The following is a 17,089-nucleotide window of genomic DNA, read 5'->3' as shown; positions in this document are numbered from 1 at the left end:
TACGAACGGAGCAGGAGTCTGGTTCACATTGCCGGCAGTAAGTCAGACCTGTTCCCAGTGCATGTTGGACTCCGGCAGGGCTGCCCTTTGTCACCGGTTCTGTTCATAATTTTTATGGACAGAATTTCTAGGCACAGCCAGGGGCCGGAAGGAATCCTGTTTGGGAACCACAGGATTTCATCTCTGCTTTTTGCAGATAATGTTGTCCTGTTGGCTTCTTCAAACCAGGACCTTCAGCATGCACTGGAGCGGTTTGCAGTTGAGTGTGAAGCGGCTGGGATGAGAATCAGCACCTCCAAGTCCGAGGCCATGGTTCTCGACCGGAAAAGGGTGGCTTGCCCTCTCCAGGTTGGTGAAGTCCTGCCTCAAGTGGAGGAGTTTAAGTATCTCGGGATCTTGTTCACGAGTGAGGGAAGGATGGAGCGTGAGATCGACAGGCGGATCGGAGCAGCCTCCGCAGTTATGCGGTCACTTTACCGGTCCGTCGTGGTGAAGAAGGAGCTGAGCCAAAAGGCGAAGCTCTCAATTTACCGGTCGATCTACGTTCCGACTCTCACCTATGGTCATGAGCTTTGGGTAATGACCGAAAGAACAAGATCGCGGATACAAGCGGCCGAAATGAGTTTCCTTCGCAGGGTGGCTGGGCGCTCCCTTAGAGATAGGGTGAGAAGCACAGTCACTCGGGAGGAGCTCGGAGTAGAGCCGCTGCTCCTCCACATCGAGAGGAATCAGCTGAGGTGGCTCGGGCATCTTTTCCGGATGCCTCCTGGACGCCTCCCTGGGGAGGTGTTCCAGGCATGTCCCCCCGGGAGGAGGCCCCGGGGAAGACCCAGGACATGCTGGAGGGACTATGTCTCTCGGCTGGCCTGGGAACGCCTCGGTGTTCTTCCTGAGGAGCTGGCCGAGGTGTCTGGGGAAAGGGAAGTTTGGGCTTCCATGCTTAGACTGCTGCCTCCGCGACCCGGTCCCGGATAAGTGGAAGAAGACGAGACGAGACGAGACGAGGCTTCAAGTAAAAAAATCCACATACTACAGTTCAACAAGACAAAAAGTTTTATAATCTGAGTTTCCTCACAAAATCCATGAGCAAGGTAAAATGAAATAGAAGGTCCACACCGGTACACAGACACAAGCACTGAATTCATTAACCAGAATCCCAGCATGCTAGCAGGTTCCATCTGTCAGACGCATGCTGCTCACTATCAAGTGTGATTAATTAAATGAATGCTGAATGCAAAGGAGAAAAGGACTGTTTTCTCAAGGAACTCTGTTGGGAACTAGAAATCCAATTATCTCCCCACAGTCAAGCACAAGATTCATTTGGTATGTTGTTTTGGCTCTTGTTACCTCTCACAGGTGCATTAGCACAAAGTTGCACTTGAGTAAGTATAGAGAGATGCATATATTCAGATATCTGACTCGAAATAGCAGTGTCTAGGTCAACCCTTTATAATAAGAAGGCCTTAATCATAATAAATTACTAATTATATAATAGTCAAATACTTTTAGTAGTTTTGTAAGCATTCATACATACCTTACTATGGATTATTAAAGATTCATTTAGTGATGCGCTAAGAGCTAATTGCGGTGTCATTGCTAACTTGTGATTTATTTATTTAGATTTGAGGTTTGAGTCAAGAGAGCAACAGTGGCCATGTTCTTTGGGTGCGAGAGATAGTATAATCTCTCTGTCCTGTCAATTACTGCAACACTGGGTGTTGACAGTGGCAACAGTGGGTGTCTGAGTTCAAGTATGTGAAAGAGGGTAGATAGCGCTTTCCTCCAAGTGTGTTAAACTGCCACTTGATGCCGCATGAGCAACAGTTTAACAAGATTCATTTGGTTGGTGTCATGTGTCAAAGCACGTGTCTAAACCTCACCCTCCCTGGTTGGTAGCTGTCGTACGATAGGGGAGAGCTGGCTGGTGGGTAAGAATTGTAAGATGACCAAAATGGGGTGAAAATGGGGAAATATCCAGTCCTAGCCACCCAATAATATGTATTTATTGACTGAGTGGGAGGGCTGGATGGGAAAACATTTGACTCGAGGTAATGCCGTATATCTTGGTCATACAAATGACCAAGAGCCAAATATTTTCTTGTCCGGCCCGACCTAACTCAGCGAATAAAGAAACAGCCAAGTCAAGCCAAGAAGCCTTTATTTGTCATGTACACTCAAGCACACTGTGAAATTTAACCTCTGCATTTAACCCACTTGAAGCAGTGAACACACACAAGTGAGCAGTGAGCACACACCCATACCCAGAGAAGTGGGCAACTATGCTACAGCACCCAGGGAGCAGTTGTGGGTTAGGTGCCTTTGCTCAAGGGCACTTCAGCCCAACCTCAGGCCATGGCTGCCCTAACTGCATGTGTTTGGACTGTGGGGGAATCCGGAGCACCTGGAGGAAGCCCATGCAGACACGGGGAGAACATGCAAACTCCACACCCAATAAGACCCCCATCCGCTGCTGGGCTTGAACCCAGAACCTTCTTGCTTTGAGGCGACAGTGCTAATCACGACACCACCGTGCCGCCCAAGAGGTAGCATAATCTCTCTGCCCTGTCAATCACTGCGACACTAGGCAAAAGTGGGTGTCTGTGCGTTCAAGTATGTGGAAGAGGATAGATAGCACTTTCTTCTAAGTGTGTTAAACTGCCATATGATGCAGGATGAGCAACAGTTTAAAAAGATGCATTTGGCCACTCACAGATATGTAATATTGGATGATTTTCCTCAATAAATAAATGACCAAGTATAATATCTTTGTCTGATTTGTTTAACTGGGTTCTCTTTATCTACTTTTAGGACTTGTGTGAAAACCTTATGATGTTTTAAGTCATATTTATGCAGAAATATAGACAATTCTAAAGGGTTCACAAACTTTCAAGCACAACTGTGTGTGTGCTTCACATGTCTATAACCAGTGAGCTAACTGTGTGCGTGTGCACACACGCATATGGCCATGAGCAGAGCAAAGCAGACAGTGGCAAGCAAGTTGGAAAGCTGCAATATTATTTCTGTTTCGGTGTGAAATCCCAATTATGTTTGTTTATCAAATTACAAGGAATGAATTTAGATCATTGGTATCCTGGGACTGTAAACAGCTTCGTGATTTTTTTTTCTTTAACCTGCACTGCTGCAGCTTGCATTCAGAAACCGAGAACTTCATTTAGACCCTTAAAATAGTCTATAAAGGGCATATCACAGGTAAATTCAGGAGCAAGATCAATGTAATTCTCCTATTTTATATTAAACTTTGGTCAAATATCTGTAACATTCTTCATTCTCTGCAATTTTTTTACCTTGCGCAATACCAGAAAAATTCAGTTGAAGTCAAGCCATTTGAGGCGAATTGGTCCGCCTCTGAAAAAACTTGGCATTTGAATTTCCTGGGAAACATTGATTTTCGTGACGTTGCGTGCAGGACGCCTCCCTCTGAATCCTACGTCAGCGCTGGTTTGGTTATGAGAAAACGACCTGGTGGTTTTCTGCAAATTTCTTCAACGTTATCGCGTAATTATTAAAATGGTTAACAGATGTATCGTAGGAGGGTGTAGCAACACCAATCTTGATGGGATTAGTACTCGTCGTTTTCCAAAAGACCGGACAATGAGAGAGAAATGGGAGCGCTTGGTCTACACAGGCTGTGCACTGAAACTGCGCAAGCTCGCGCAGCCTGCTGGCGCTTCCGCAGATAACGTCACGAATCTGGCTCCAGACTCCCTTGGGATTTTTCCAGACGCGTTTCGTTATTTTATTTTTTTCTGCTGTAGACAGATGGCCTTGTGCAATATTACCCTTCTGGATGAGTGTGTAAAGGGACATACTTTCATATATAAAAAAAAAAAGAAATTGGTCCAGAATATGCCCTTTAATAGTTTTCAGCACCAATAATATCTTCACACATACAGTACTACACACAAAACACACATCTCACCTGGGTGGCATACAGGGCAGCACTGTCCCTGCTTAGGCATGGCAAGTGTGCCAATAGGACATGTGGGACAGGAGTGCTGGTAACAGGTCACATGACCTTCCCGACACTGGCACTCCCGACATGGACCATCACTCACACTCTCCAGATTCTGAAAAACACACACAAATATGCGAATCCTTTTAGTAACACATTTTCTGACAAAAACAAACCATACCCATATATGATGCCAGCTTCATCTCATGACATCACCTATAACAAAATATCTCGAACGCATTTGAATGTGCATGATGCATGATCGTGCAAATTGTGTTTCACAGCTCTACTTACAGCAAGACGCCTGAAACTCTTCACAGTGGTTTTCTCGCCCTGAAGAATACAATAATGGACAGGAGTTTGGATTATTTTCAGTAATATACAGGATACATTGTACAGTATAGCACATAATACTATATTTTTTCGACACATTAATTTTTATTCCATACCTCATTTTCCAGGTGCGTATATACACAAGAACTGACTGTTGGTTTACACTCTGGGCAGCACTTCCCACTTAAATACACCAACTCTTCCCCCTGGTACACAGTACAAATGTACTAATGTGTAAAAAACCCAACACTTTCTTTAAAGTATCAAACTCAGATCACAGCAATAATGCCACATGCAATCCATTTCTCAAACTTGCTCATGTTCTTCCATGAGAAAGGCACCATCAGTCAGTGCATTTACATGCACATCCAAATCGAGCTACTGTCGGTAATCAAGCTAAGGGTCCCAGCAGGGGTGCCAGAGAAATCCAATCCTACATGCACACAAGGAAATCGAGCTATTGTGTGAGGTGCATTGTGCACCCGAGCCACAGGTGGCGCTACATGCCCCATCGTGTTGGTACACTTCCGGTTGTCGTCATGAAGAAGAGCTATTCAAGAGTATAAACAAGGTTATCAGTTCCGTGTTCACAAGAAGAACGACGACGAGGACAGCAACATCGAGAGATGTTGTTCCTCCTGACCTCTTCTGCTGCTCGCTACTACTACTGCTGCTGTCATGCCAACCGAGGCTGTTGTGTTTCCCGCTTGTGGTCTCGTCACTCGTCACTTCCGGAAGGGGCAGTGCTGAAGTAAGTAGCTCGACTACGTAGCTCGATAGGGTTTACATGCACTAAGTAGCTCGGCTACAATCGCATAATCTAGGTCGCGTAGCTCGATGACGAGAAATCCAGTTCGGTTCGATTTCAACCGAGCTAAGGTGTTTCCATGGCATTTAGAACTTCGATTTCAGTCGAGCTACGGCAGAAATTTGATTTTCTCTATGTGCATGTAAACGCACTGACTGCTTGATTGCAGCAATGCTCATCATTTGAGAGAAATGGGATCTCATTAGAAATGGAAACTGTATTAATAATAGCTTTCACTTCTCACTCAAACACTGGGAACTGGCATACCGATAACCTGTTATTAGAAATGGTAGATAAAGTATTAATAAGCTGTCATGGAAAGCGTTTTTCTTTCTTTCTTTCCATGTATTACACTGATTTCTCCCAGTTGAATAATTTACAAGTCTCAAAGTTGTTGGTCATACCCTCATGAAAAGGTCACACCATTAATCTGAAGAATTCGATCGGAGAGCGCGTACTCTTCATGGTTTCCTGCCACCTGTGTCCCATCAGTGGCTACAGTCCTGGACTGTTTAAACAGACTGACTAGCTGTAAAGCCTTGCACCTACCACGCACTTCCATGCCATTCTAAACATCCCATCATTATATAGTTCTAGTTCTCTCATTCTTGTCGTGTCAAGTTATTATATAGCTTAGAATGTGTGTGTCTTTGTGATCCTAAATGAGAGAGATGCGAGTGAGAAATGATATTTTTATTAAAGGTCTCATGGCATGAAATTTTCACTTTCTGAGGTTTTTTAACATTAAAATGAGTTCCTCTGACCTTCTTAAGTCACCCCAGTGGCTAGAAATGTCATAATGTGTAAACCAAACTATGCCCACCCTTTGTCAACATTTGAGAATGGAGCGTCAAAATGGCGCGTTGATAGGCTCTTCCCTTTACTACGTCAGCAAGGGAGATGATCCCCACGCCCCCCCTCTGGATTCCCACCCACTGTATGGATTGCCCGCCCAGCTCAAAAGTTGCCACCATAGATACGTCACTTCAATTTTGTAGTGAGGAGACCATAGAGGACACAACAACATGGCATCACCTAAGCGAGCGAAACATGGAAATTGCGCTGTACATGGATGTGACAACACAGAAAGGAGTCTGTTTTTACTGCCGACGGGAGAGCCCCTGAAGACGCAGTGGCTTAATTTTATTTACTCCAATAATACGCTGTCGAGTCTACCTAAGACGGTGTATGTTTGTCGGAAGCATTTTCCTGATGAATGTTTCCACAACTTGGGACAGTACAGGGCAGGTTTTGCACATCAACTGTCACTGAAGCCTGGGTCCGTACCAAGCATCCCTGCCGCATCAGCCACAAACACCGAACAAGTAAGTGTATAACTGTTAAGTCATTTTGCTGTGTTTTAAAATCGGTGCGTTAGCCTTGCAATGGCTACATTAGCTGTGCAGCTAACCGCTTCCTGCAGTTAGCCAGGTACTCTGCGCTACAAAACCAAAAAGCATGCAGCATGCTCTGTTAAACTGAGTTTAGTCTGGAAATTGACTGTAACTTATGAGCTTATGTTTGACTATTGCTCCGCAATGCATGTCTTCTGTTGGATAAGCGATATGTTGCTGTAGTTGCTGCTTCTATCCTCTTTGGTTATGGAGTGCGTGTTCAAGCCTAGGGTATTACACGTTCGTAAACTACCACTCCGAACACTCTCACTCTCTGTTCTCTGTGTCACGTTGAGTTTACGAAAGGAGTCCGAGGGAGAACGGGGTTTTGTTTAACTGCTTGCGCTTCTGCTTCAGGGTCGGACTCCGGGTCAAAAGCGAAAGCTTGGACTGTTGCTTGACCTGCCATTGCTACTGTTCACACACAGGTAGCATGCCCGCAGCTTGGTCAAGCCCCTCCCCCCATGGCCCGCCCCCACCCTCTACCCTTCCCCGCCTCCATGCTTCTCATTAGCAAAATGACCCACTGGGAAAAGGGCTGAAATGGGGCTTTCTCCCAGGAGGCTATATCTACGTGCCGAGGGTTTATTTTGAGAAAGGCTGCGGATATAACATCCGGAAACCTCCACGAGCCCGTTTAAAGCATCAACAAACCACCATGCCATGGGTCCTTTAAACTGACGATTAATTTTACGAGTGACATTAAGTCAGTGGACATGCGCTTCAGTGTCCTGAGATATTATGGGTGTTGATGATGATGACTTAATAATAAAGAGTCAGAAACTGAAGTGAACGACAAATTTAAAAAGAGCAGTGCAAAACAATCCGTGATAGAGGTCATAACCTGTGAATGTGTGTGGGTGATGGTATTTCTTGTAAAGTTAGATATAACCTCGCCAATCTATCTATGCCAATTACCCTTAAAAAAATACAAGCCTCAGGAAAACTGGACTGAGCCCTTGGTCTGTTCAATAGCTCGAATAGAAACAGACTCTATTTTGCTGTTAAAATAAGATAAGATAAACTTTATTTAATCCCCAAAGGGGAAATTCACTTATCACAGCAGCCAAAGAATAGATCAGACAAAGATAAGGATAAAAATATATAGAACTACTACCTAAAAAAGTAGTAAAAGATGAAAACAATAAATAGATTAATAAATCAATAATTTACACATTTTGGATTACTACATGCATCCCCCTGCATATAGTAGATCCTGGCTTATGATATATCCAATATAAATATGATATACATAACCAGAGATATGATATGCACAGTCACATCCATCACAAAAAGCCTGAAGGAATTCCTCCCCAAAAGCCTTGAAACGGTGTCTCAGATAAACCCAGTTTTTCATTTTTCTCGCCTATGGTTCATGGTGAAGGGCTTCAGCCTTTTTAATTGTACCCTCCTATTCTCTGCCTCGTACCCTTTTATTCACCGAAACTTTGAGACCACTGTTAGAGAGGGAAAGTGTGTTCCACTGAGCTCTAGCGCCGAGCCATTTCTGGGAAATGAGTGTTTGGGTCATGGCGACAGCGTGTGTATGTCAGCCTCGGTTCAGAGGTTTCAGTTTCGAAAACTGTAAGAGGTAAGAGTAGAATCATATAAAAGGACAGACATTTGGTATATTTTACTTCTGTGATTTTTAAATTGTTCATTTTTAGATTACACTTCATTTTTGTGGCTACTGGAGGTCCATATCGTGAAATACCGTGACCGAGGTCTTGAAAATACTGACTGAGGCCTCTGGGCCGAGGTCAGTATTTTCAAGGCTGAGGTCACAGTATTTCATGATACAGACCGACCTTAAGCTGGTAAATAATATATTTATTTTTTTCTTTACCAAATTCTAATAGTAAATGAGAGCACCTGAAAGGGAAACCATATTTAGAACAAACCTGCTACTCGCTTTCGCTGTGAACACTGTCGTTGTCGCTATCCATGCTGTAAAATTAATGCAATTATACTGAGAAATGTGAAAATAAATGTTGACAAAAAATTGCTACCATGTTTGCTGTTGCTGTGAATGAGCGAGTCACCAAAAGGTCAGTAACTAGGGTCCGGATCGGAGGATTCCGGACCACTCGCGAGCCAATCAGAGCGCACGATTTGATGGAAACCGGACCGCAAAAAAAATATGCTATATTTACTTTATGGACATGGTATCAAAAAACAATTTTATTTATAAGCAGTAGCCACATGTACCTATAAGGTACCTATTTTTTTTTTCGCGATATCTTCCTTCATATTCATCATAAGTGCTACCAGGCGAGGTTTGTTTTGCCTGGCAACACTTGTTCTTGTATACATTTACTATCATGTTTAGTTCTATATGGGTTGAGTTATTGCTGTGTGTAGTTCTTATAATGTCTAGTTTTAGTTGTGATTTGTATAATCAGTTTTGAGATTTGAGTCAAGACCGCAACGTTGGCCATGCTCTCTGGGTAGAAGAGCAGGGCTCCAGACTGCGACCATTTCGAGTTGAGTCCAATTCAAGTTGTGTCTAGATCTTCTTATGTCTAGATTTTGTAAGGTCCAATTCTAGCCTAATTCTGGTTGTCTCTCTTTTTACCAGGTCTAGTTTTTGAGTCTTGTTCAATCAGTGTTCAGTTCGTGTTTTGCATGGTCTTGCCTTGACATGTCTACTTTTGTGCTCAACTCGGCTGTCTAGAAGTCAGTGTTTTAGCGATTGCATATCATTGTTCATCCTCACTCAGCTGGATGAGTGCCTCATCAACACATCTTGGCCTACTGAACAACATCCAGAAGAAGGCCCTAAAGATTATAGGAGTGGACCAGGACCCTGCCAGCACAAAACTCTCCATCCCCAGCCTTGGCCACAGAAGACAGGTTGCTGCTGCTACAGTCCTGTTCAAAATGCACACCCACCACTGCCCTACGGATCTCCGGGATATGCTCCCCCCGCCATACCCTAGATGGCGAACCACCCGTCTATGCACAGCTATGCCAGATCATGCCCTGGACCTCCCAGCCTCTAATACTCACACCCTGGACAGAACCTTCCTCCACACTGCTGTCCGGATATGGAATAGCCTTCCAGAACATGTAGTTGGACCCGTAGACACTGGCCCCCAGGCCTTTAAATGCAGGGTCCACAGGCATCTTCTGACCACTCCTCCCACTACCAGATGAGCTACAGTGAACCAGATGATTGGCCAAGTGGAATTGTATTCTATCTTGCTATTGTTCACAATTGTACACAATAATAAATAAATAAATAAATAAATAAATGTAGAGGACTCATTACTTCTGAATTTGTCTGGCTCAGATACTTTTCTTAAACCAATTCTTCATATATTGCATTTCCTTTTGTTTTGTTTAATAATTGCCTCAGCTTACCTTGTGGTGTGTTTCACAGATATTTGCTCTCTTTATGCGACCTTGTAAATATAAAAATCACTCATACCATCATCCACATAGGTCTTGGTCTGACCACACACACATACTTCTGATTTATACTACACTTCACTGCTGTATTGCAGAGTGCCTCGATGTGAGAATGCTCATATATGGCATATAAATCTCTATATAAATGTGGAGAAGGATCCTGTAGGTTCTCCTTGGTGAAAACTCAGGTCAATTCAATTCTTGGACCTACACCAAAGATGGCAAAAGGCACAGCAGGCACTTACCCTGTATCCTAATGGAAGTTCTGACCCCCATCCCGTCTCTGATGTGGTCATACCTCAGTGGCCATACCATAATAATAAGTGCACACTAAAGGATGTAAGAATCCTTAAAGGTCACACTTCAAACTGTTCAACGCATTTGAAAACCTCATGTATAATTCTGCATGTTTTCAACAAATGTCACCTTGGATAACCTATGCTCATTCTGAATTCCTTTCGAGCTACATTATAGCTCCTGCATTCAGATATTGTTGCTGAACATGTTTAAAATAGCTGCTGTATTAGCTGAACATAAGCTATGACGTTAAGTATAGAAAATCATGACATTATACCAATGGCATGTATTCAGTTAAAATATAGAAAAAAAGAATGGTGGTGGTCCTACCCGTGGGCACTCCAGCCTGGCACACTCGACACGTTGGCATAGCACCTGGCCACGCTGGCATGTGCAGAACTCGCAGCCTGTACCATTCCACATGTCACCATGATAACGTGTTGCACCCTCATATAAGCAGCTGCCTTTGGTAGAGACACACTCCTCACAGCATTGGCCGGGCCGCCTCACCTTCAGCTCACCCTGCCAGCACACACAATACAGATCATGTTTAAAGTCTTGATTATTAGAGGGTCACTGTAATACAAACAAGAAGACAGAGTCATCTTTGTCCCCCGCCCTATATACCAACTATATACCAAGTTTCAAGATATTATTTGTCACATTTTTCAAGTTCTGCTGCAGGAAACCAACCCTACCGCTTTACACTGACCTCAGCAGCCCATGGCATAAACCCACCGGACCTTTGGTCCAGGTGAGCTAAAAATTAAAATTTCTCACATTTCTTAATATCAAAAGGCACATATACACTACTTACTCAACACATATACCAACTTTCAAAGACCATACCACTCATAGTTTTCAAGTTCTGCTCCAGACACAAAACCTACCCCTAAAACTAACCTGAGACTCTAAGTCTGAAATTGTTTCCATGGAAACATCTCATCTCATTATCTCTAGCCGCTTTATCCTTCTACAGGGTCGCAGGCAAGCTGGAGCCTATCCCAGCTGACTACGGGCGAAAGGCAGGGTACACCCTGGACAAGTCGCCAGGTCATCACAGGGCTGACACATAGACACAGACAACCATTCACACTCACATTCACACCTACGCTCAATTTAGAGTCACCAGTTAACCTAACCTGCATGTCTTTGGACTGTGGGGGAAACCGGAGCACCCGGAGGAAACCCACGCGGACACGGGGAGAACATGCAAACTCCACACAGAAAGGCCCTCGCCGGCCCCGGGGCTCAAACCCAGGACCTTCTTGCTGTGAGGCGACAGCGCTAACCACTACACCACCGTGCTGCCCTCCATGGAAACATGAAAAATTAAAATTTCTCAAATTTCTTAGTATGAAAAGGCACATCTACAGCACCTTGTTAATACGTATACCAAGTTTCAAATCCGTATCATGAATAGTTTCGGATATATGCTCTGGAAACGAACATTGCTCTTAGAAACCAAGTCAATCTCTATTTTTTATGTAAAAATTTTATGTAAAAATTTTTTCAATAATCCAAAATAGCAAAAGGCACCAGTTCACATGTTGCTTGGTATGTATACAACGTTTCATGAAAGATATGGCCCAGAAACAAAAACGTGACCAGATGGACCGCCAGACAGACCCCATTTCTATATCCCCCGCATGTTGTGGATAAATAAATAAATAAAATTTATAAATTTAAAGATATCAGTATAAAACTCTGTATTGCTCTTTCTGAATATGATATATATTCTCCATATCAATTTTATCTTTTATATCTTCTGAACTACCAGCTGGGAGGGGTGAAGGCGAACGCATGCCTCCTTCAAGACACCGAAAGCCAGCCACATCTTTTCAAACTGCTGCTCACGATGTGTCACAGGGTAGCGTAATATACTCTGAGAAAAGTGCTATCTACCCTCTTTTGCATACATGAGCTCACAGATGTCTATGATTGGCTCGTGTAGCTGACAGGACAAAGAGAGCATATTCCATCTCCCCCACCCTGAGAGCATGGCCAATAGTTGCTCCCTTGTGGCATCACTGGGCTTCAAACATGCAATCTCCAGAAGTTAGAGTGAAGTCTTCTGTAGTCCCACTCTGGATCCTCAAAAAGGAATTTAACATTAATTAAATTATATTATAATAAATAGAATTAAATGGTTTCAAGAAAAATGCCAAACACAACCATAAATCTAATAATGATTCAAGCCTCTAACTACCACACAAAATTAAATGTGGTTTCACATACAGCTGTACTACTATTAGAACAAAAATATATACTTTACAGCTGTGTGTTATTTTACTCAGAGGCAAAACCAAACTTCTGACCGATCTGGAGATTTCTTATTGTGCATGAAAGATTCTGTGTAATGTCTTTTAAATGACCTTGTCACACTGGAGAGGGCTGCATTTTTCTGTGTGGCAACGTGACTGTCCACGGCGACACACACAGGTGGTACAACTGCTTTTCTGCCATTGTTCACCATCCTGGGGAGAGAAGACATAGATAGAGGTTTGATTGGGCTTGGAGCTAACCGTAATTTAAAATACTTCCCCATTCTCACAATCCTCCTCGCTTAGCAGAATTCTACTTTTCCTAGAATTTTCTTCATTTTCCAGCCACCTACTGCTTCAATTTTATGATTGTTCACGCCTGATTATTGTCCGATTACTAAATATACCAAGTGTCTTTGTTCTGGTCAATGTCAGGGTCATGGAACCTAAGGGCCTCTGCATGCTCTTGCGACAAGGCTTTCGCAGATAGCTTTTAGCAGACAGTTGTAATTTATCATTGAGTGGGGAGTAATAGGCGCGCGCGATGTTATTCACCACCACAACGCAAGGGGGCGCGAAGTCGCGAAATCGCTAGGAGTAGTTGGTGGGTGTGGTTAGTGGAGTGTTTATCCTCCGGTTACTTATAATGACTAGAACTGGAGTCGTATAGATGTACGTACTTCCACACTTCCTTGATCAACCGCTCTTCGTGCTGCTCCATCTTCGCTCGTGTTTTTAAAAAAATGGCGGTAGTGAAAACAAACCAAACCGGGAAAGTAGGGAAGCGGAAGTGCGTGTACAGCGGATGTAGAGTGGACCAATCAGAGCCCTCTTGTCTGCGACGCTGTCTGCGAGGCTTCTGCGGTGGTCACAATTTTTGGGAGGTGCGCGCAGAGCATCTGCGGGGGGGGGCTACGCAGACGCCATCTGCGACGCCATCTGCGACGCCATCTGCGAGGACTGCGTTGTCAGCATAAATTGGCCTTAATGCTCACTCACTGTTGTGTCATGTCCAACATGACCAACTCAAAAGAGCTTAAATAGAGAATGCATTCAGGTGCAATTAACCACTTCAATGCCCTTGGATGAGTCATGTATGTCATGAAATCTTTTACCGCTGTGCCTTATGACGGAAGAAAGTTTTAGGCATTGACTGCAATTCATATGTGCCACTATGAAGTAAAAGTAATGTGCCATGTAAGGTATATAAAAGGAGGTGTTTATAACGAGTAGCATACATCATAAGGCACAGCGGTAGTTTAGTTTAGTTTAGTTTATTTAGTTTAGTTGAAACAGGGACCATGCACAAGAGTCATTGGTTACAAAAGTAAGAAGATGGCTTGCGCCAGATTATAGCTAAAAAGCTAATTTCCATCTGCAGTCCCTAGGCAGGTAAAACAAATACAAACAAAATACGTGAGAATAAGAGCAGCCATAGGTGCACAAATGCATGTGCGCAGACACACACACACACACACACACACACACACACACACACACACACACACACACACACACACACACTCAGTTAAGAATTAAGACATAAGATATATAATTGCAGCATTACATAATATGATTAATGTTGACAAGACTGGTTGCTCAAAATCCATTTTTTCACGCTCCTTGAGAAGGCCTTGAAATCAACAATACTTTTTAAGTCATTGGGGAGACTATTCCAAGCTCTGGTAGCTCTAAAAGAGAAGGCTGATTGAGCAAAGGCAGAGCGCCGATTTGGGAGGCTACAATCTCCCCTACTGGTGGATCTTGTGGTTTCTGCTCATCTGTTCAGAGCAGAGTTGAACAAATTTTCTCAGAGGTGGGGGTGCTGTATTATTAATGATTTTATGTATTAGACGCAGATCAGAGTACTGTATAAGGTTTTCAAGGCTAAGCATATTATACTTGCCAAGTATGGCACAGTGATGGTACTGAAATGGTCTTTTGTCTAAGACCTTCAGAGCCTGCTTGTACAGTCAAGCAATGGATCTTAAGGCAGTCTTGTTGGCCTGAGACCAGCTAGATATACAGTAATGTAAGTGAGACATAATCATTGCATTAACATACATCATAGCAGCATCAACACTTAGAGAGGTACGGATGTGTCTAAAATTAGCTATGCTATACCTTATAGTATTACCAAGCTTTTTAATATGTTTTTTAAAAGAAAGAGTAGAGTCTAAAATCACTCCCAAGTATTTGAATTCTTCAACGTTCTTTAACCTTGTTCCATCAACATATATATTTGGAATAATATTTTGTTTAGATCTATTATGAAAGAACATTGTAACAGTTTTGTCAGTGTTTAGTGCAAGACAAGATTTTTTTAACCACACTGAGACCTTCGTTAATGTGTGAGTCAATTTGTTTGCAACCTGTCCAGGATCTTTACCATATGTGAATAGGACAGTATCATCAGCATACATCAATATCTCCACATCTTCACATACAGAAGGGAGATCATTGATGTATGTACTAAACAAAAGCGGTCCCAAAATGGAACCTTGTGGAATCCCCATAGTGCAAGCTCTTAAGGAAGATATTTTATCCTTAATTCTAACACATTGTGTCCGATTCATTAAATATGACTCAATCCAGTTTAGTACACTTGGAGCCAGCTGAAAGCACCCTAACTTAGAAAGGAGTACTGAATGGTTGACAGTATCAAAAGCCTTTCGAAGGTCTAAGAACACAGCACCCACCACTCCTCCCTTATCAAGATTAGCTTTGATGTGTTCTACAAAGTAGCAACACGCAGTGTCAGTAGAGTAGTTAGCTCTAAAGCCAAACTGCATAGGATGCATTAACCTTTTTACATCTAAGTGATTAATTAACTGCTCTGCCACTGTTTTTTCAATCACCTTTGAAATAGCTGGCAGAATACTAATGGGTCTATAATTGGTGACATCCTGTTTGTCACCTGCTTTAAAAATCGGTGTTACTATAGCTGTTTTCAGCACATTAGGAAAATAATTTTCCTCCAAAGATCTATTTACAAATGTAAGTTATGGGAGCAGTTAGGACATCCTTAAATTTCTTTAGGAGAAATGTGTCAAGACCCCATATGTCTTTTGCTTTGGAATTAGATATTGTTGATAAAATTTGATTTATCTTTGATTTATCTACAGAAGTAAAATTCAAATAAAATGCATTAACTAGATTTTTAGATGGTTTATGGGCTGATATACTGCTGCCCAATTCTAAAACAGAGTTTATAAAATAATCATTAAAACTATTTGCAATTATTAAACTAATCATTCTGTAAAATTCCATTTATTTTAAGATGAGAGGGTACACTTTCTTTATATTCTTTTCCTGAAAGTTGATCAATGGTTCTCCAGAGTAATTTTGAATTGCCTTTGGCTTGTTTTATAATTTCAAGAAAATAATTTGCTCTGGCCTTCCTCAGTTCTGATGTAACCTTGTTTCTGAGGCCTTTATATATTAATCGGTCAATATCTAAACCAGACAGGGATTTTTTCAAGGCTGCATCTCTTTGCTTAATAAGGTTAAATAAACTATTGTTAAACCAAGGCAATGTTCGTTTCCGAAATTTATAACGGATGGATTGAGTGTATTTTGATATGAGCCTTTTAATAGTGTCCAGTAGATCTTTGCATGCTTGTTCACAATTCTTGTCATTTACAACGTTACCCCAATGTGTTTGCCTAACTTCTGCTTCAAAGAACTGCATTTGTGTTTTAGGGATGAGTGAGATATATTTTTTCCATTCTGGCATATTGTTATTTATAAGCCGTTTTTTTTTTTACAACTGTCTCGTAACCAGGGTAAGGTTGTGGTCTGATAACCCAGTAATTAAGTTATATGTTTTTGATATGCGTTCTGATTTATTTGTAAAAATTAAATCCAGTAATGTCTTTGAAGATCGTGATATCCTAGTTGGATTTTCAATCAGTTGGGTTAGATGAAATCTATTTGCCATATTTTTTTAGTTTTTTTCTTTTTGTTTTATCTAGCCAGTTTAAATTAAAATCGCCCATTATTAGCACTTCTTTACCATTACATGTTTTAAGTACATCAGACAGTTTATCCACAAACTTATCATTCTCAGATGGTGGTCGATAAAGAACAATAACATTGAACGACATTTCAGGAGAGAGATTAATATTAACACCAACACATTCAAGATAAATGGTAAATTATTTCATGACGTACGTGACTCATCCAAGGGCACTGGCAAATAGTGCAGAAAATAGTCATCAGGGACAGAGAATTAATTTACTTGAGAAATTAACAAAATGTTCCATATTGTGTTTGTTCATCAGTCGTGACAAATTTCCCTCATTAGATCATGATTAACCTGACACATCACTGATCACTGACCACACTCTTTGCTTGGTCTTTCGCACTAATGTTTCTTATTGTCCACCCATGGCGATGTGTCTGTTACAGAAAATCGATGAGTCGCATAAGAAACTTAAGCTTGTAGCATGCGGAAAGGAAAAAAAAAAAAATCAGCATGAAAAAGGAGGGACAGAATTAAATGAGGGTGTTCTTAATGAGAACCCTCTGCACATAATGTACTGCTTTAACGCCTCATTTTCTTTCAACTTGTCTCCATCTTGAAAGAAAATTGACCATTCTGTCTCTC

General features: G+C 42.0%; 1 protein-coding gene across 2 annotated transcripts in view; it reads right to left on the bottom strand.

Annotated features, from left to right (window-relative positions):
* Positions 1 to 17,089, bottom strand: part of fras1 (Fraser extracellular matrix complex subunit 1) — a 311,268-nt gene that overhangs the window by 194,736 nt on the left and 99,443 nt on the right. For both annotated transcript variants that reach the window (XM_060907238.1, XM_060907239.1), the window contains 5 exons: positions 12,592 to 12,693; positions 10,547 to 10,738; positions 4,423 to 4,512; positions 4,268 to 4,306; positions 3,941 to 4,088 (listed from right to left, as the gene is read on the bottom strand). In XM_060907238.1, the coding sequence (XP_060763221.1) occupies positions 3,941 to 4,088; positions 4,268 to 4,306; positions 4,423 to 4,512; positions 10,547 to 10,738; positions 12,592 to 12,693 (571 nt within the window). The remainder of the gene's footprint in view (positions 1 to 3,940; positions 4,089 to 4,267; positions 4,307 to 4,422; positions 4,513 to 10,546; positions 10,739 to 12,591; positions 12,694 to 17,089) is intronic.

This window comes from Neoarius graeffei, chromosome 24, assembly GCF_027579695.1.
Source record: "Neoarius graeffei isolate fNeoGra1 chromosome 24, fNeoGra1.pri, whole genome shotgun sequence".
Lineage (NCBI taxonomy): Eukaryota > Metazoa > Chordata > Actinopteri > Siluriformes > Ariidae > Neoarius > Neoarius graeffei.
Note: the sequence above shows the minus strand (reverse complement) of the source record. Positions and strands in the feature narration are given on the sequence as shown.